Source organism: Hemiscyllium ocellatum, chromosome 48 (assembly GCF_020745735.1).
Source record: "Hemiscyllium ocellatum isolate sHemOce1 chromosome 48, sHemOce1.pat.X.cur, whole genome shotgun sequence".
Lineage (NCBI taxonomy): Eukaryota > Metazoa > Chordata > Chondrichthyes > Orectolobiformes > Hemiscylliidae > Hemiscyllium > Hemiscyllium ocellatum.
Genome location: NC_083448.1, coordinates 21,527,623 through 21,548,216, shown reverse-complemented (window position 1 = coordinate 21,548,216; position 20,594 = coordinate 21,527,623). Strand labels below are relative to the sequence as shown.

The window sequence follows — 20,594 nt, the reverse complement described above, 5'->3', positions numbered from 1 at the left end:
ACAGACAACGGCCAGCCCGCTCCCAGCCGCGAGCGCCGCACGGACCACCGGGAAACCAGGACACACCCGCGCAAGCGCGAGGCGCGACCACCACCTCTCCACCCCATTGGAGGAAATAAGCCATCAATCAAACCGTCGAGGCCCGCAGACCCCAACGTTTTGCTGGCAGGACCTGCTCTCCCATTGGCTGAGGAGGAGGCGGGTCGAAGAGTGTGGCGCTGGGAAGGCGCAGCTGCTCAGGCAGCAAGCTCGGAGCGGGGGGAGTTCGACGTTTCCCGCATAATCTCGAAACGAAACAATTACCTGACGAAGAAACGGCACTGCGAAAGCTAGTCCTTTCAGATAAACCTGGTGGACTATAACCTGGTGTTGTGTGATTTAATTTTTAAACTTTGGACACCCCAGTCAAACGCCGGCCCCTCTCAGTCTGACTGGGTGGGTTTTTGCTGCGCGTGAGGTCGGACGGTGGGAAAACTTGAGGGAAGGTGGAGCCTGAGCGGGGCGCATGCGCGAACGGGCCCCTGCCGACGGGAGGAGGAAGAGGTATGTGACACATGCGCACCGGTGCCCGGCACGAAGGGCGTGTTGGTTGTGCGCCTGCGTGGTTGCTGGCTGGGAAAGATGGCGCTGAACCTGAGTCGGAATGGGCCCGCTCTGCAGGCTGCCTACCAGGATGTGGTCAATGATAAGACCAGTACTGACTGGTAGGTTGTTGGGTCGGGGGTAAATAAAATTCAGCACTGCCCAGATTGATCTTGTGTATTGAGCTGGGCGACAGAGAGAGCAGGAAAGGGCTCCTTTGACTGTATTTTGCACAAGGACGGATCAGGGTGGGATTGCCTGGTGTAGTCTTTAGTTAAAGGGAGGCGTTCACCACCGGAGCCCATTCGGTCCATCGTGCCTGTGGCTTCTCTATCATTCAGACTTCAACCATGTGTTGTTGCCACGCCTTCTCCCTGTGACTATGTAATAGTCAATTTTTTAAAAATTTCCATGTCTGGTGAACTTGCCTCCACCGCACACAACATGAGAAGAAATTCTGCTCCTGTCTGGATTGTTTCTTTTGTCCATGAGTTTAAATCCGTGTTCTCTGGAGCTTGATACTTCCGTTAGTGGTGCCAGGCAACACCAGGTGGTGAAAAAGTCGATGTTTTAAGTATGAACCTGTGAAGGGTCTCACCCGAACTTTTGACTGCCTCATCTCATGATGTTGTCTGGCTTGTTGTGTTCGTCCAGCCTTGTACTTGTCTATCTTTGATTCAGTTATTAGTGCAGATTTTTTTGTTTTATCCAGGCCATTCATGATTTGAATATCTGTCATATTGCCTTCTGATTGTCTCTCAATTACAGCCCCAACATCTACAATGTTCTTAGTTCACCTCAAACTCTTTATCCCCAGAATAATTTTAAGCCAACTCTCCTCTGCATTTCCTGCATGTTGGTCTTAAATGTAACTGGCAATGGGATCCATGAATAAATTCTATTGGATGTGAGTTTAGAACAAGAACCAGGAAGTATATTTTGATGTTCACATTGCTGTTTTTAAATTGAGTTCAGCTTTGCAGCTGATAACTTAAATTGGCCATGTAGTTGGTGCAGAGAAAGCTGCAAATAGCAAGATATTGGTACATTAATTTGTGCGTGGAACAATAAATGTTAATAGATAAGTGAGATATTGTATTTGGACAAGGCAAATAAAATTGGGGGATGGACCAGAATTATTTGAATTAAATTGGGTTTATTGTCACGTGTTCACATGAGATTATGAAAAGTTTATACGTCTCCACTTAAGGTGCTGTCTTCAGTATAACGGTATCAAAGTACAGAATCTTGGTACAAAGCAGAAAAGTAAAGAAAATGAACTTTTAAAAAGTTAAACATTACTATCCTTGTTAAAATGTAGAAAAGCAAAGAAACACGGTTAACAGTTCAACACCACAGTCCATAAGTGCCTACTTAGTCTGTTCCTGCTCCCACTCCCTCCTTTGAATGCCTTGCTGCTTGCTGTCACTGCCTTACAGTCTGTTTCTGCTCCTGCAGCCAGTCACCAAGCAGGAACCCCGTTGCATGTTACTCTGTTGCCATCTTGAAAGGGATATGACTTCGTCTTGAAAAAGAAATGAACATCTTGAACATGAATGTCTGCAGACACCTGAAAATGGCAGGACAGTTAAGGCATTTAGGAGGGCATACAGGATTCTTTTCTCTCTTAACTGAGATGTAGGAAGATAGTGTAAAGAGCTATGCCAGGACATGAATACATAATTGGCTGTTTGAAGTCAAGGGGATTGGTTAATGCATGTGTTTTGGGTTTGAGAAAGGTGTGTCATAAAATATAAGACATAGGAGTGGAAGTAAGGCCATTCAACCCATCGAGTCTATTCCACCATTTAATCATAGTGTCACGGATGTGTATTGGGACCTTCCCTGAGACATGTTAAACATGTAGGCCTTCATGTGCAGGGTATCATTTCAAAGATTGGGACAGGCATTAAACTCTGAAACATGATTAACCAAGGAGGATGGTGCAGAATTTCAAAATGACAGAAGAATTGCTGATAGGTGGTTGATGAAAGTAAATGGACAGATGTGTCAACTTTAGTAGGAGCTTATATGGAGATACCACAAAAAAACCCAAAAAATCTTGAAAAGGGATGCAAGGAGACAGGGACCTGGATGGATATGTGCATAAATCATTTAAAATGACAGAATAGTTTGAGAAATAAATTACAAAGCAGTCAGTATCTGAGGCTGTATTCATAGAATGTAGAGTACAACAGCAAGTATGTTGTTTTGAACTTGGCTAAATCATTGGTTTCTGGATTAGTGGTGCTGGAAGAGCACAGCAGTTCAAGCAGCATCCAAAGTAGAGCGAAATCAACGTTTCGGGCAAGAGCCCTTCATTTCGCTGCACTTTGGATGCTGCCTGAACTGCTGTGCTCTTCCAGCACCACTAATCCAGAATCTGATTTCCAGCATCTGCAGTCATTGTTTTTACCTCGTTGATTTTAAGTCATTGGTTTGGCCTCCGCTTGTGGTGTTGTATCTCGTTCTGTATGGTGCATTTAAAGATGAGTTTAAGGACATGGAAGACAGAGTAGAAGGTGTTTTTAAAAAAATAGTTCCGCGCATGAGACCTCTCGTTTATAAGAAGAGATTGAAGAGATAAAGTCTGCTTTTCTCGGAGTAAAGAGAGCTAAAAGATGTGGTTGTTGACGCATTGTTTGAACTTTGGCAAAAGCTGTGTGAAAGAAGAACTTGTGCTGTTCAATAAACAGGAAGAACAGGAAATCAGGAACTAGAATAGTAATTACACAACACCAGCCACCTCCAAATGAGAATGAAATTTGCATGCTTTAATGATTTGTTCATGTTGCCAATTGGATTTTAGTGTAACTGACAAAATACAAAATGCAGTTGTGAGCAAACTTCATCTGTGACCTTGGTTTGGCTTTTCTCAGTACAGTTGGTTCTGCCAGAACGTGTGTTTCTTTGACACAAATTGGCGATTGAAGAATTTATACTATTATTTGTAGAACATAAACTTTCCTGACCGGTAGTGACAAAAACATGATTCTGGTCCCATTGACTTAAATGGAGTTGCGATGACACAATTTTCTTAAAATTCGGCATTGCAAGGGAATGGAACTGTCGCGTTGTATCAGAAGAGGCTGCAACATCTCCAAACCTTCTCAGCTCACCTCTCTCTGAGCTAAAAAGGAACTTGTTCTTTGTGCACTCACAATTTGTTAGATATTCAGCTTTTTATTTGCTGATAAGCATTTTGCGAGACAGTATGTTCTGATTTAACATGATAGTTCCATTCCTGTGTGATCCTGCATTTAAAAAAAATCACACAATAGCAGCGCCATTTAAGCCGACAGTACTGGAACTGCATTATAGCCAATATAGATCAGGAAAGTTCACATTCTACAAAGGATGGTTCTAAATTCTTCAATTGTGTTTATAGCGGATTCGTATTGAAGAAACACTTGTTATAGCAAATCTGACTGCATGGGCCTGTTGTGGTTCGTTAAATGCCAACAGATGGACAATGGTGATTCTCGTCCACCCGCAACTCCTGTCACTTGACGTGGTTCAACTGAAAAGGTCAATTCTTCAATTCCTTTCTCCATCATAAATGTTTCCAAGTTCCCCTGGAGTAATTTATATTATTCATCTCAACTGGTCCCTGTGAGAATGAATTCTGCATGCTCCCGAAGCTGACCATTTTATATTGAAGGCCTCTGTTTATGCTCTTCCCCACAAGAGGAAACAATTGTTCTGTATCTATTTCGTCAAAATATTACCTACCTTTCACAGTCTTAATCTGGCCACTCCTCGGCCTTTTCAAAACAATAAAATCTAAGGCTTTTGTCCAGTATTTAAAATTCACAGTTTCACAAATTCATCTATTGCTTTGTGCATTTATGATGTAAAATAAAACTTGTAAACATGCAATTGACATGCAGTGTGAAACTATTTTGTCGTGCTAAACAAATCTCAGTAAATCAAAAGGACTGATATGGACCCATCAAAGTTGAATAAAACTGAAGTGCTCATTTGATGGTTAACCTCAATTCACAGTTTGCCCCCTGGCAACATCTTTGTGCAAATGTTGAAATGCGGAAACGCTTGCCAGTTGAATTTGACACAGCTGGAGCTACAAAATATTCTCAGTTTTACAGTTGCCAGTCACTGCTCTTTTCTGGTAATTTATTGAGATAATCAAGTGTCGAAAAATCTGGTGCTGGAAAAGCGATGCTGCATGACCAGTTGTGCTTTTCCAGCACTACACATTTCAACTCTGATCTCGAGAATCTGCAGTCCTCAATTTCTTCTGATATAATCAAGCTCTTGTCGTTGGGCACATGACCTGAGCCCAGGTTTTTTGTGACTAACACATGTGGCCATCAACCTTGAAAGAGAGACTGCTTTTTTGATGGCCTTTACATCCTCTAGTTTTCATTATGTATTATATAGCAATGCCACTTGCGTTAGACAATTAAAATATACACGAGGACAAACCTTGCAGTTCCTCAAGCCCTTCTGCTCAACTTTGATAGTCCTGTCATGAAGTCTTGTACACTCCTGTTTGTAATACTCCACACTAATAGCACAATAAGTGACTTCACAATCCAGATTCTCAAGCAATTTGTACCCTATGAAAATCTCAACTTACTTTTGTCACAAATCTTGAATGCTGGCCACAGGTGGAGTTTAGGAACTCAGCAGCCTATTTGTGTTCAGCAAGATCTCTCTGTTTTTCTAATGAAATGGTTCAGTGATGTTTTCAAGTTGATTGAAAACACTGGTTAGTTAAACTAGTTCCTCTGGTTGGTCAAGCCCAGGACAAGAGAATCAATTTGAAGTTTGGACTGGTGAGTCTTGATGTAAATAACCAGTCAGGGAAATCTGTGGAGTACTTCTCCTATTGGATTTATATTCTGGTGCAATTGATATCACTGATATCAGGATCAATAGATTTCTTTTTGGAAACTGTCTCATGACATTATTGACGTTGATCTAACTGAAATGTCATTGGGCTTATAGAGCTGAATGGTTTCCTTATTCCAGTTTAAGTGTCTGGAGGGGCTGAACAGACCACCTCCATTGTAATATCAACAAAACTTTCAAAGACAGCACAGATGTGATGGGCCAAATGTCCTCCATGGTTCTAACAATCTATGATAATGTTGTTGATTCACCACACATTAAGCTGTCCTTAGCCAAGATCTGGCAGATTACTCCATATATTTCTCTCCTGTTGATGTACATTTTCAACTTCTTTCTGTCAATGTGATAAGCCTTTATTGTGCCTTGTGCATGCTGACATTTCTGATCATGCTCCTGTCACCACTTGGAGTGTGGAAGGGGATGGCCAAGTAACAGAGCTTTTTTTATAAGGAGGGTGGCTTCCTCAGTCTTGCGGAACAGATTAATAATAAAATAGTTCTCCTACTGGTCTAACTTCCTCTGTTAATTTGAATAAAGAGATGAAGTGCTCAAGATTCTGAGTGGTTTTGGGAACAAAGTCAATGAGGACTTCCTTCTGGCAGGAGATGATGCTGCATTAAGATTAGAATACTTACAGTGTGGAGACAGGCCCTTTGGCCCAACAAGTCCACACTGACCTGCCAAAGCGCATCCCACCCAGACCCATTCCCCTACATTTACCCCTTCACCTAACACTACGGTCAATTTAGCATGGCCAGTTCACCTAATCTGCACATTTTTGGACTGTGGGAGGAATCTGGAGCATCCGGAGGAAACCCACGCAGACACTGGGAGAATGTGCAAACTCGACACAGTCAGTCGCCTGAGGTGGGAATTGAACCTGGGTCTCTGGCACTGTGAGGCAGCAGTGCTGATTACTGTGCCACTGTGCTGCCCATAAGAGCATGGGTAAAAGGTTTTCTTTGAATGCAGAATTGCTGTGATCTGGGTTTTAAGAAGTGTCAGAGACAGACGAGAAATGGAATGGACTGATGCATGGAGAATGAAATTGTTTGCAAGACTGTGGGGCAGATGTGTGAAAACACTCGGGGGAAAGTAGCAAATGTGGGGAGAGGAAGGTCCAATAAAGTCCATGATCTCTCTGTGCCACAAGCATGAAGCTAGCTGAAAAAAGGCTTATACGTCTGCTACACGGACAAATCTGAAACTACTGGGCCCTGGAATTGCAGTTTGGATGAGGAGATGCGTCAACTCCCTTGCCTCTGGTGTAAAGTGACAGTAAATCGGAGTGATGGTTCATGACAGGCAGGTTGACACCTAGTACTAAGATGTCATGACAGATTTTTGTAATTTTGAGTCTCCATTTGGCAGACACTATCTGTACAATTGGTCTAGTTCATGCTAAGTAGAGGAACAGTCAGTCCGCCATGGCTCAGATTCAGTCCCAAATTCCCCTTGGATTTGTCTCGAGTGGTAATCGGAGGATGTTGACTCAGTATCAAACAAGACCACACTTGGGGGCAAACACAAAACCCATGGTGCTAATCATGGAGTGAGTGGTTGTAATACTGTCGTTTACGAGCTTTTGAGGGGAGAATTTCTCAGTTTACAGGCACTGAGAGGGGAAGTTCATGCTGTAAGTTTGACCGGTTTGATTTTACTACCATTAACTGCAAGTGTGCCAAATAACATTGCCTATTATCCAACTGTTATTGGACCAATGCCAAGTGATGGTTGCGTACAGCAGTGTGTCAGTCCAGCTTATTTCCTTTTGAGAGCAGGGCACTATCTATAAGGATGAGAGGAAATCTGATTGTGTTGTTTTCTGTTTTTCAGGGCCCTTTTTACTTATGAAGGCAACAGCAATGATCTACGGGTGGCAGGAACTGGAGGTGAGGATGATATCAACCCCCTGTCACCTGTGGCTTGTACTAAGTGATGTGAAATGAGCAGAGTTTCTTGGTTGGATTGATTACTGAGTTGATATGACCAGATGCAGCTTGCTCCCTGAGGCTAATTTGTCCCTTGGTGAAATACATCTTGTTTAATAGTACCCAGACCAGATGGACGAGATCTCCGGATTCTGAAGAAGACAACTGGTGGAGATTGTAGAGATTCAGTGATAATCTTTCAGACGTCACTCAAGTCAGGGAGGGTCCCAAGAGAACTGGAAAATGGCTAATGTGGCACCCTGTAAAAGAAGGGAATGTGGCAGAAGGCAGGAAACTAGACCGATTCGCCTCACCTCTGTAATTGCTAAGATTAAGTTTAGCATCCATTATTAAGGACGAGATTGTGCAGTACTCGGAAGTGCATGACAAAACAGTGGGTGAGTCAGTATGGCTTCATCAAGTGGAGATCATGTCTGACAAACTTTGTAGAATTCTTTGAGGAGGTAATGAGTAAGTTAGACAAAGAAGAGCCAGTGGAATATAGAGCCATAGAGATGTACTGCACAGACAGAGACCCTTCGATCTAACTCATCCATGCCGACCAGATATTCCAAACTAGTCTAGTCCCATTTGCCAGCACTTGGCCCATACCCATCTAACACTTCCTATTCGTGTACCCATCCAGATGCCTTTTAAATGCTGTCATTGTACCAGCCTCCACCATTTCCTCTGTCCTCCCATTCCAAACTCTCACCACTCTGCTGAGTACACTTGCAAGAAGTGCACCCATCTCCAGCTCCTCCAAGCCCGTGTTAGGGAACTGGAGCTGGATTTGGATGAACTGCGGATCATTCGGGAGGCAGAGAGGGTCATAGATCAGAGCTTTAGGGAAGTAGTTACTCCGAAAGTTCAAGATAGATGGGTGACAGTGAGGGGGAGTGGGAGGAGGAAGCCAGTGCAGGGACCCCCTGCGGTCATTCCCCTCAAGAACAAGTATACCGTTTTGGATACTTGTGGGGGGGATGACTTACCAGGGGCAAGCAACGAGGTTCAGGCCTCTGGCACGGAGCCTGGCCCCGTTGCTCAGAAGGGAAGGGTGGAGAAAGGTAGAGCGATAGTTCTTGGGGACTCGATAGTGAGGGGTACAGACAGACGGTTTTGTGGGGGCGACAGTGACTCACGTTTGGTATGTTGCCTCCCAGGTGCAAGGGTACGTGATGTCGCTGATCGTGTTTTCCGGGTCCTTAAGGGGGAGGGGGAGCAGCCCCAGATCGTGGTCCACGTTGGCACCAACGATATAGGTAGGAAGAGGGGTGAGGATGTCAGACAGGCTTTCAGGGAGCTAGGTTGGAAGCTCAGAGTTAGAACAAAGAGTTGTAGTCTCTGGTTTGTTACCCGTGCCACGTGATAGAGAGTCGAGGAATAGGGAGAGAGAGCAGTTGAATGCGTGGCTACAGGGATGGTGCAGGAGGGAGGGATTCCGTTTTCTGGACAACTGGAGTTCTTTCTGGGGAAGGTGGGACCTCTATAAAAAGGATGGTCTACACCTGAACCTGAGGGGCACCAGTATCCTTGGGGGAGGTTTGCTAGTGCTCTTTGGGAGGGTTTAAACTAACTCTGCCGGGGCATGGGAACCTGGACTGTAGCTTTAGGGTACAGGACCTTGAGTGTAGGGAGGTTATGAATAATGCAGCGATCTCGAAGGAGGGTGCCTGTAAACAGAAGGGTGGATTGAAGTGTGTATACTTCAATGCCAGAAGTATAAGGAATAAGGTAGGTGAACGTCAGCGTGGGTTGGTACCTGGGACTTCGATGTTGTGGCCATTACAGAGACGTGGGTAGAACAGGGACAAGAATGGCTGTTGCAGGTTCCAGGGTTTAAATGTTTTAGTAGGATCAGACATGGGGGTAAAAAAGGGGGAGGTGTGGCATTACTTGTCAAAGATAGTATTACAGCAGTGGAATGGACGATGGAAGAGGACTTGCCATCTGAGGTAATTTGGGCTGAGGTTAGAAATAGGAAAGGTGAGGTCACCCTGTTAGGTGTTTTCTACAGGCCTCCTAATAGTCCTAGAGAAGTAGAGGATAATATTGCGAGGATGATTCAGGAAAAGAGTGAAGGTAGCAGGGTGGTTGTTATGGGGGACTTTAACTTCCCAGATATTGACTGGGAGAGCTATAGCTCGAGTTCATTAGATGGGTCGGTGTTTGTCCAATGTGTGCAGGAGGGTTTCCTGACACAATATGTAGACAGGCCAACAAGAGGTGAGGCTATACTGGATTTGGTTCTAGGTAATGAACCAGGCCAGGTGTTAGACTTGGAGGTAGGTGAGCACTTCGGGGACAGTGACCACAACTCGGTGACTTTTACTTTAGTGATGGAGAGGGATAAGTGTGCGCCGCAGGGCAAGAGTTATAGCTGGGGGCAGGGAAATTATGATGCAGTGAGGCATGACTTAGGATGTGTGGATTGGAAAAACAGGCTTCAAGAGAAGAACACTAATGAGATGTGGGGATTGTTCAAGGAGCAGCTACTACGTGTCCTCGATAAGTATGTACCAGTCAGGCATGGTGTAAAGGGCCTTGTGAGGCAGCCGTGGTTTAGTAAAGAATTGGAATCCCTTGTGAAAGGGAAGAAGGTGGCATATGTAAAGATGAGGCGTGAAGGTTCAGTTGGGGCGATAGAGAGTTATAAGGTAGCCAGGAAGAATCTAAAGAGAGAGCTAAGAGAAGCGAGAAGGGGACATGAAAAGTCTTTAGCTGGTAGGATTAGGGAAAACCCAAAGGCTTTCTATAGGTATGTCAGGAATAAAAGGATGACTAGGGTAGGTATCGGTCCAGTCAAGGATAGTAGTGGGAAGTTGTGTGTGGAGGCGGAGGAGATTGGAGAGACACTAAATCAATACTTTTCGTCAGTATTCACTCAGGAACAGGACACTGTTGCTGACGTGAATATGGAGTCACAAATGATTAGAATGGATGGCCTGGAAATATGCAGGGAAGAGGTTCTGGGAATATTGGAGAGGATGAAAATAGGTAAGTCTCCTGGGCCTGATGGCATTTACCCTAGGATCCTATGGGAAGCTAGGGAGGAGATAGCAGAGCCATTGGCCTGGATTTTTACGTCGTCATTGTCAACGGGAATAGTACCAGAGGACTGGAGGATAGCGAATGTGGTCCCCTTGTTCAAGAAAGGGAGTAGGGATAGCCCTAGTAACTATAGGCCAGTGAGTCTGACTTCAGTGGTGGGCAAAGTCTTAGAGAGAATGGTAAGGGATACGATTTATGAACATCTGGATAGGAATAACGTGATCAAGGATAGCCAGCATGGTTTTGTGAAGGGCAGTTCGTGCCTCACAAACCTTATTGAGTTCTTTGAGAAGGTGACTAAGGAAGTGGACGAGGGTAAAGCAGTAGATGTTGTGTATATGGATTTTAGTAAGGCGTTCGATAAGGTTCCCCATGGTAGGCTAATGCTAAAACTACGGAGGTATGGCATTGAGGATACATTAGAGGTTTGGATTAGGAATTGGCTGGCTGGAAGGAGACAGAGGGTAGTAGTTGATGGACTAAGTTCATCTTGGAGTGCAGTTACTAGCGGTGTACCACAAGGATCTGTTTTGGGACCATTGCTTTTTGTTATCTTTATAAATGATCTAGAGGAAGGGCTTGAAAGCTGGGTAAGCAAGTTTGCGGATGACACAAAAGTCGGTGGAGTTGTGGATAGTGAGGAAGGAAGTGGTAGGTTACAGCGGTATATAGATAAGTTGCAGAGCTGGGCAGAAAGGTGGCAAATGGAATTCAATGTAGCTAAGTGTGAAGTCATTCACTTTGGTAGGAGTAACAAGATGATGGATTACTGGGCTAATGGTAGGCTACTTGGTAGTGTGGATGAGCAGAGGGATCTTGGTGTCCATGTACACAGATCTCTGAAAGTTGCCACCCAGGTAAATAGTGCTGTGAGGAAGGCATATGGTGTACTGGGCTTTATTGGTAGAGGAATTGAGTTCCGGAGTCCTGAGGTCATGTTGCAACTGTATAAGACTCTGGTGCGGCCTCATCTGGAGTATTGTGTGCAGTTTTGGTCGCCATACTATAGGAAGGATGTGGAGGCATTGGAACGAGTGCAGAGGAGGTTTACCAGGATGTTGCCTGGAATGGTAGGAAGATCGTATGAGGAAAGGCTGAGGCACTTGGGGCTGTTCTCATTGGAGAAAAGGAGGTTTAGGGGAGATTTGATAGAGGTGTACAAGATGATTAGGGGTTTAGATAGGGTCGACACTGAGAACCTTTTACCGCTAATGGAGTCAGGTGTTACTAGGGGACACAGCTTTAAATTAAGGGGTGTTAGGGGTAGATTCTTTACACAGCGGGTTGTGAGTTCATGGAATGCCCTGCCCGTATCAGTGGTGAACTCTCCTTCTTTATGGTCATTTAAGCGGGCATTGGATAGGCATTTGGAAGTTATTGGGCTAGTGTAGGTTAGGTAGGATTCGGTCGGTGCAACATCGAGGGCCGAAGGGCCTGTACTGCGCTGTATCTTTCTATGTTCTATGTTCTGTGTGAAAAGGTTGCCCCTTAGGTCCCTTTTATATCCTTCCCCTCTCACCCTAAACCTATGCCCTCTAGTTCTGGACTCACCCATTCCAAGGAAAAGACTTTGGCTATTTACCCTATCCATGCCCCTCATGATTTTATAAACCTCTATATGGTCATCCCACCGGCTCCGACGCTCCAAGGAAAACAGCTCCAGCCTATTCAGACTGAAATCCTCCAACCCTCGCAACATCCTTGTAAATCTTTTCTGAACCCTGTCAAGTTTCACATTTTCTTTCCAATAGGAAGGAGACCTGAATTGCATGCAATATTCCAAAAGTGACCTAACCAACATCCTGTACAGCAGCAACATGACCTCCGAACTCCGATACGCAATGCTCTGACTAATAAAGGAAAGCAAACCAAATGCTGCCTTCACTATCCTACTCTACTTTGAAGAAGCTATGAACCTGAATTCCAAGGTCCCTTTGTTCAGCAACGTTCTCTAGGACCTTTCCGTTAAGTGTATAAGTCCTGCTAAAATTTGCTTTTCCAAAATGCAGCACCTCATATTTATAATGGATATGATCTATTTGGTTCAAAGTTTGTGAGAAGATTTGTAGCTCGGGTGCTTGTTGTTGTGGGTTGTGTTCGCCGAGCTGGGAATTTGTGTTGCAGACGTTTCGTCCCCTGTCTAGGTGACATCCTCAGTGCTTGGGAGCCTCCTGTGAAGCGCTTTTGTGATGTTTTCTCCGTCATTTTTAGTGGTTTGAATTTGCCGCTTCCGGTTGTCAGTTCCAGCTGTCCGCTGCAGTGGCCGGTATATTTGGTTTTCCAAAAAGCCTTTGACAAGGTGCTGCATTGGAGCTCTCAAGTAAAATAAGAACCCATGATATTTGGGGCAAGGTATTGACACGGATAGAGGATTGGCTGACTGGCGAGTGTAGAGGTAAAGGGGTCTTTTTCAGGATGGCAGCTGGTGACCAGTTCAGTTCCAGAAGGGTCCATGATGGCATCACAGCTCATCACATGATAAATTAACGATCTGGATGAAGTAAGTGAGGGCATTGTTGCTGAGTTTACAGATAACTCAAAGATCAGTGAAGAGGCAAGTAGTGTTGAGGAAGCAGGGAGAACTTGGACAGGTGAGAAGAATGTTCAAAGAAGTGGCAGGTGGAATACAGTGTGAGTTAATGCACTTGGGGAGGAAGACGAGGTGTGGACTAATTTGTGAACGGGGAAAGGCTTCATAAACCTGAAGCACATAGAGACTTCAGGATTCTGTTCAGTTGAACATATAGATTCAGGTGACCAAGTTAGCATTAATTTCAAGGGGGCTAGAAAACAAAAGCAGAGATGTATTCCAGAGGTTGTATAAGGCTCTGGTCAGACCCAGTTTGGAATATTGTGAGCACTTTTGGGCCTTGTATCTAAGGAAGGATATGCTGGCATTGGAATATTCAAGAGGAGGTGAAAAAAAATGAAGGGCTTGTCCAAAGGAGCAGTTGAGGATTCTAGGTCTGTACTCAATCAAGTTTAGGAGGCTGAAGGGGGAATCTGTTTGCAACTTAGAGAATGCTGAGAGGCATGGATGTGGAAAAGATGTTTCCACTCGTAAGGTGAGGACCTGATGACAGATTCTCAGACTAGAGAGACAATACTGGAGGACTGAGATGACAAATTTCTTCAGGTAGAGGCTGGTGAAATTGGGACTGATTGCCGATAGAGGGCTGTGGAATTACTGAATGTATTTAAGATAAAGGTGGATACTTAATTTGTAAGGGAATCGAGGGGGTTACGAGGCAAAGGGCAGAAACTGGGGTTGAGAAACATGTCAGCCATGCCAGAGCAGATGCGATGGGCTGAATGGCCTATATCTTATGGTCTTAGGTGAGGATAAAGAGAAATGAATTTCAATTCTATATTTTAGTCAGTTTCTACAGACAGTGATAACTGTGCCCTGGATCTTTCTAAACAACTTTTCTTTCCTTCGTTATAGTCCTGAAACAATCAATGTGTGCCACTTCTTTAATATCTGATTCTTCGATTGTTTGAAGGTCGATCTGACTCTTGTCCAGCACACTGAGATTTCCTTCACTTGTTCAATCCCAGCCAATGCACCTCTTTTTGTTTATATACAGCACACCCTTGTCTAATGAGTCTTCCAGTGATGAATGTTCTCTTAGCAAAGCATCTCCTCCAGAAATGAGGTTAGGTTCCCCCTCCGGTGATTCTTTCCAGACTGCTTCTCTGACCTTGCCACTTTGGAGGAGCTCCACATGCATCCATCTCAATTACTGTTACAGACTCTCCGGCTAAGCAAAAGTGATAACAAACTGTGCCCTCTTTGTCCTTAGATTGAGCTTCCAATCTGATGTCTTGTCTGACAACAAGGCAGTTCCCTTCTCTTGGTCTATCAGGGTGTGCCATTATTAATAAATCCAAGGGTCAAGTTCCTCCCTTGAAAGATGAGGACTGTGGATGAATTCGCTTTTACTGAGTTTAGCCTTGTCTTTTTCAGATGGGGGTCTTGAGGAGTTGGTAGAAGAACTAAACAGTGGAAAAGTGATGTATGCTTTTTGTCGAGTGAAAGACCCCAACTCGGGATTGCCCAAATATGTCCTCATCAACTGGGTAAGTATCAAATTACAGCACTGTTATTGCTCATCTTGAGTTGACTCAATTGTTGTTCTTGAAAGATGTTTTCTTGTCCTTATCTGAAGATGATTGATGAATGGTCACTGTGCTGTGAAATCCTGCAAATGCAGTGATTTTTCTTTGGGAGCCATTCTTTAGCAAAGTCCTGCTTTGCACATTCTCTGACATTTCGTGTCCCTCCTTAACCTTTTGTGTCGTATCTCCTCTTGCATATGTTTATTCTGTGTAACATCATAACTCTACAAGAATCAGTTTTAAATCCTTTTCCTATCTTGGAAACTGTACTGACCAATAGATTCTAAGAGAGCTATGATGTTTCTCGCCATGTTTTCTCTTCATTTTTGAGGGACACATTGTACTGCATGGTAAAAAGCTGCAATTGTGACGATGCTATCACTTTGAGGTTATTTTGTCTTGGTTTTGCTTTTGAAGAGAGGTTGTAAGGTAGTGGTGCGAGCAGTCTCGAAGAAACTAAACAATTTATAAGCCCTTGAGGTTTTTTTAAAAATTAGAACAAAGGACGAAGCCTGGATGTGGCCAGCTCTCTCAGACCAGGCTCTCTAGTTTTGTTTTGTAGTTTTTAGGCTTAGTTTTAAGCAGAAGCCTTTGGGGTCTCAAAAGATTTGGAAGCTTCAGTGAATGTCTCCCAGCTGCTACTTTCTCTGAATATTTTCTTCATGTTCCTTCCTTCTGGACTGGAGAACTGCATATAAGAATCTGTTTCTGTGTTTGCCTTTTTGCCAAGGGTTGTGTTTACAGGATGTTACTAGATTGGAACAGTTAATTAGTAATAGCTATTTATTATTCAGTTAAGTTTTCCATTTGTTATGTTACTCTAAATTCCTCTTTCTTTTGTTTAGATTTTAAGTGTAATGTTTAAATAAACTGTGTTTTGCTTAATGTTCAGTAGTTTGACCAGTTGCATTGCATTTGGAGCAAAGCACTTCATATCGATGTTCAAAATAAGGAAAAGTTAGTGTCTCGGCTACCATAAAACGTTTTGAGGGGGTCTGGTCTAATCTGTAACCAGTTTTATTACTGGTAATGGGACACCAGCCACGTGACATTCACATTCAATCTTATTTACTTTGCCATTTCACTTCAGACTGGTGAAGGAGTGAAAGATGCCAGGAAGGGGTTGTGTGCCAATCATGTCAGCACTGTGGCCAACTTTCTAAAGGTAAGGTGTGTTCAAATATGGCAGTGCCAGGTGTTCAATATCGCTCCAAATGTTTATCTGTTGATTTTGTTTCTGCCTTAGCGAATTTCCTCTTCACGTCATGCTTTGCTACCTTCAGACTGGACCATTTCGATGCCGCCCTCGCTCACCATCCACTTCGTGAACCCCAACTTTTCCCAAACCTCTTCCACCTGACCCAAGCCTTGTTCACTTACCACCTCAATGCTTGCTAAACAAACCTGGCTCCAGTTACAGCAAAATCCCACTTTAAAATTCTCATCCTTGAGTTCCAGTCTCCCCGTGGCCCCATATGTTTCTATCTGTAAACTCCTGCAGCCCTACAACCTTTGAAATCTCTTGCTTTTCCAATTCTTGTCTCATGCACATCCCTGATTTCCTTCACCTCACGATTGTCTTCAGACAACTAGTGACTGAAGTATAAACATTCCACCTGCCTTTCAAAGCTGACCTCTTTGACCCAGTTTTGGCTTACCTGCCATATTCCTGAGTGTTAAATGTGATTTCCTTACTCTCCTCTAAAGCAGCTTGGCATGTTTTGATTCATTGATATGTGTTGGCGTCAAATGTTTACTTCTCTCTAGGGTGCCCATGTTACTATTAATGCTCGTGCCGATGAGGATGTGGAACCTGAGGTGATCATTAATAAAGTGGCCAAGGCCTCGGGTGCTAACTACAGCTTTCATAAGGAGAGCTCCCGCTTCCAGGACACTCAGCCACAGGGACCTGTGGTGAGTCTGTCTCGATGAGAGAAAGCAGAGCAAGGCGGTGTGCAAAATGAGTCCAAGTGATGTACAGAGGTATTTAGGATCTGGTAAGCGACATAATGATGGGAGGTGAAGACAAGTGAGAGGTTGGTGTTCTGGGATTGAGTTGTACCTGACCTCCAAGCCACACTGCTCTGGTGTCAACCAAAAAATTTCCAGGATGATACTCCGCACTTTTTCCGACACAGTCACCAGATTGACTATTACACATTGAACACACAACAGCATAGGGAGACAATTGCACACACAACACAAAACAGCACAGAAAAACAATTACGTACAACACACAACAGACAAGTCACAGAATTATATACTGAACACAAAACTGTCCAAACATAAATACAGTCTGAACACTGCACAACAGCATGGAACAAATCCACCTAATATGGCAGAAATTGAAATACTATATACAGATAACTCAGTTTCATATGCCGACTCCATGAATTTCACCATTAAAGCTTAAATTCATCTATTGGACAGAAAATGTTTGGGCTATGCAAGGACCTGAGGGGTCATTTTATTCTTGCAGAGGTATGTATGCGAGTGAGCAGCCAGAGGAAGTGGTGCAGGCTGAGCAGTTAAAACATTTAAAAGGCATTTGGATGGGTATATGAATAGGAAGGGTTTAGAGGGATATGGGCTAAATGCTGGCAAATGGGACTAGACCAGATTGGGATGCCAGGCTGGTGCTGAAAAGTTGGACGGAGGGTCTGTTTCTGTACTGTATGACACAGTGACTCTGGATGTTTGACAGAATTTTGATGTGCTGAGTAAAAGCCAGCCCTGTCCCCTCCACTGGAAGGACGTCAGCCTGTAGTTAAAAACATGAAGGTCAAGAGGGCTGCTGATGGTGCCTTGTACCATTCTTGAGCTGGTGTGTGACAGGCTTGTCAATGGCACATGCTAAGCTCATAGCCTCCAAGTACATTCCAGTCTCTGTATTTGTTCTTGCAGAAGGTGTCGGCCTGTGTTGGATTGGTGCTGACCAGTGATTGTTCCTCTCCAGCACTTTGCCCACATATTTCTGCATCTAAGGGAAAGCCTAGACCTTGTCAGTAGTGAGCACAAGACATGATTGCAACTGTCTGTGTGATAGCAAGGATCAGTGCTCAAATGATGGGAAACCTGATGCTCTGAGCTGGCCCTTCTGATATCTAACTCTTGTAACAGGCCAATGACGTCAATAGAAACTGGGTTCAAAGCTGATGATTATGTGGATTGGCAACCCGTTATTACAACTGCATCCTTCTCTGCCATTTTCTTCCTTCAGGGTTCCGTTTATAAGAAGACTAATGCAATGTCAGAAATCCAAAGTGCGAACAAAGCAAGTTTCTGGGCACAGACCCAGGTAAGGGTTTGGTTTGGCACACAGTAGGATTGTTGTTGGTCATTTAAAATTTAAACTATAAATACTAAGTTAGACTGGAGCAGTGCTTTTTAGAGCAGTAAGACTCTGCTATTTTCTGTAGATTAAGGTGCAAAGATGGCCTTTAGTAGAGCGATGTGCTCTTCCTGGTCAGATGTGAACAAGAACAAATCAGAAGAAAAATTTACAGCTCAGGAACTGGCCCTCCAAGCCTGAGCCGATCCAAATTCGCTGTCGAAAACTATTGCCCAATTCCAAGATCTGTACCCCAATGCTCCCCACCTATTCACGCATCTGTCTAGACGCACCTTAAATGAATTTACCATGTCTGCTTCTACTACCTCTGCTGGCAACGTGTTCCAGACACCTAAAGTACTCTGTGTAAAGTACTTTACGCATATGTCACCCTTATACTTTTCACCTCTCACCTTGAACGCCTGACCTTTCATTATTGAATCCCTCACCTTGGGAAAAAGTTTATCTCTATCCACCGTGTCTATACCCTTGATGATTTTGTACCCCTCAATCAGGTCCGCCCTCAATCATCTTTTTTCTAATGAAAATAAACCTAATCTACTCAACCTCTCTTCATAGCTAGCACCTTCCATACCAGGCAACATCCTCGTAAACCTTCTCTGCACCCTGTCTAAAGTGTCCACATCCTTTTGGGAATGTGGTGACCAGGACTGTACATGGTGTTCTAAGTGCGGCTGAACCAAAGTCATGTACAATTTTAACATGACCTGCCAGCTCTTATACTCAATACCCTGCCCTCTTGACCATTCTATCCACCTGTGCAGCAACCTTAAGGGTACAAAGTTGCTAAACTCCCAGATCTCTCTGCTCATCAACCTTTCCCAAGGCTCTTCCGTTTACAATATAGTTCGCTTTAGAATTAGACGTTCCAAAATGCATCCCCTCACATTTGCCTGGATTGAACTCCATCTGCCACTTCTCTGCCCAACTCTCCAGTCTGTCTATATTCTCTTGTATTCTTTGACAGTTCCTCTATGCTTTCTGCTACTCTACCAATCTTTGTATCATCTGCAAACCTACTGATCAGACCACCAATGCCCTCTTCCAGATCGTTTATGTATATCACAAACAACAGTGGCCCCAGCACTGATCCCTGTGGAAAATCACTGGTCACATCTCTCCATTTTGAGAAACTCCCTTCAACTGCTACTCTGTCTCCTGTTGCTCAACCAGTTCTTTATCCACCTAGCTAGAACACCCTACACACCTATGTGACTTGACTTTCTCCATTAGTTACCACGGGGAACTTTATCAAATGTCTTATTAGAGTCCACATAATGACATTTCCAGCCCTTCCTTCATCTATCAAATTGGTTACTTCCTCAAAGAACTGGATTAAGTTGGTAAGACATGATCTCCCCCACACAAAACCATGATGCCTATCACTGATAAGCCCTTTCTCTTCCAAATATAAACAGCTCCTATCTTCTGTGCATTCTCCAGCAACTGTCCCATCACTGACGTCAGGCTCATGGTCTGTAGTTACCTGGAATATCCCTACTACCCTTCTTGTACAGGGGGACAACGTGAGCAACTCTCCACTCCTTTGGCACTTCACCTCTGTTTGAGGATGCTACAAAGATAACTTGTCAGGGCTCCAGCTATTTCCCCTCTTGCCTCCCTGAGCAACCTGGGATAGATCCCATCCAGTCCTAATATTCTTTAGCCTACCCAACATACCCTCCCTCCTTTTGTCAACATAATCCAGAGTAAACAAATTTCTATCTCTAATCTGAATATTCATTATGTCCCTCTCTTCAGTGAACACTGATGCAAAGTAATCATTGAGAATCTATGTGGGAGTTTAGGGAAAGTTCCCATTTGCTGATGATTATCTCTGCAGTAAGTGTGTTTGGTTGCTAATCTGATAATATCGCATGGATCAGTTAGAGTGGCAGTTACAGGCAATGAGGAATTTATGGGAACGAGAGGGTGTGTTGGATAACAGTTATAGGAAGGGAGAAAAACCACACATATAGTCGGGTAAATGGGTTACCACCAGGAGAGGGAGGCAGGAAGTGCAGAAGTCTCCAGTGGCTGTCACCATTTCAAACAAGTACGTTGTTTTGGAAAATGTAAGGGGTGATGGACTTTCAGGAATGTAGCATGATCAGCCAAGTTTCTGGTACCGAGATTGGCTCTAATGTAACAAGGGCTACATCAGGTTCCAAGTGATCAATTGTGATAGGGGGCTGTCTAGTCATAGGCACAGACTGACGTTTCTGTGGCTGACAGCAAGAAATAAGAATGTTCTGTTGCCTCCCTGGTGCCAGGTCAAGGGTATCTTCGCGAGAGTGCAGAATGCTCTCAAAGAGGAGTGGGGCCAGCAGGAGACAGTTGTACACATTGCAGGCAACAACACAGGAAGAATAAAGGATGAAATTCTGAAGGGAGAATATAGGAATGTTGGGCAGGATTTTAAAAAGGAGATCCTTGAGAGTAGTAAGATCTGAATGATGCCTGGTGGTGTTAGTTAGGGTAGGAATAGGGGGATAGAGCAGATGAATGCATGGCTGAGAAGCTGGCGCAGGGGGCATGGGTTCACGTGTTTGGAACATTGGAATCTCTTCTGGGATAGAAGTGACATGTACAAGAAGGATGGATTGCTCCTGATTTGGAAGGGCACTACCTACTGGCAGGGAGATTTGCTAGAGCTGCTCGTGAAGGTTTAAACTGATCAGGTA

The 20,594-nt window shown here is 44.1% G+C and overlaps 1 protein-coding gene across 2 annotated transcripts in view; it reads left to right on the top strand.

Moving 5' to 3' along the window:
• The first annotated feature begins 592 nt into the window (after nt 1-592).
• dbnlb (drebrin-like b) overlaps nt 593-20,594 on the top strand; it is a 48,246-nt gene continuing 28,244 nt past the window's right edge. Inside the window, exons 1-6 of one of the 2 annotated variants that reach the window (XM_060856402.1) lie at nt 593-704; nt 7,294-7,349; nt 14,407-14,519; nt 15,649-15,723; nt 16,326-16,472; nt 17,779-17,856. In XM_060856402.1, the coding sequence (XP_060712385.1) occupies nt 622-704; nt 7,294-7,349; nt 14,407-14,519; nt 15,649-15,723; nt 16,326-16,472; nt 17,779-17,856 (552 nt within the window). In that variant the 5' untranslated portion in view covers nt 593-621. The remainder of the gene's footprint in view (nt 705-7,293; nt 7,350-14,406; nt 14,520-15,648; nt 15,724-16,325; nt 16,473-17,778; nt 17,857-20,594) is intronic. The other variant, XM_060856401.1, reaches the window with a different exon arrangement.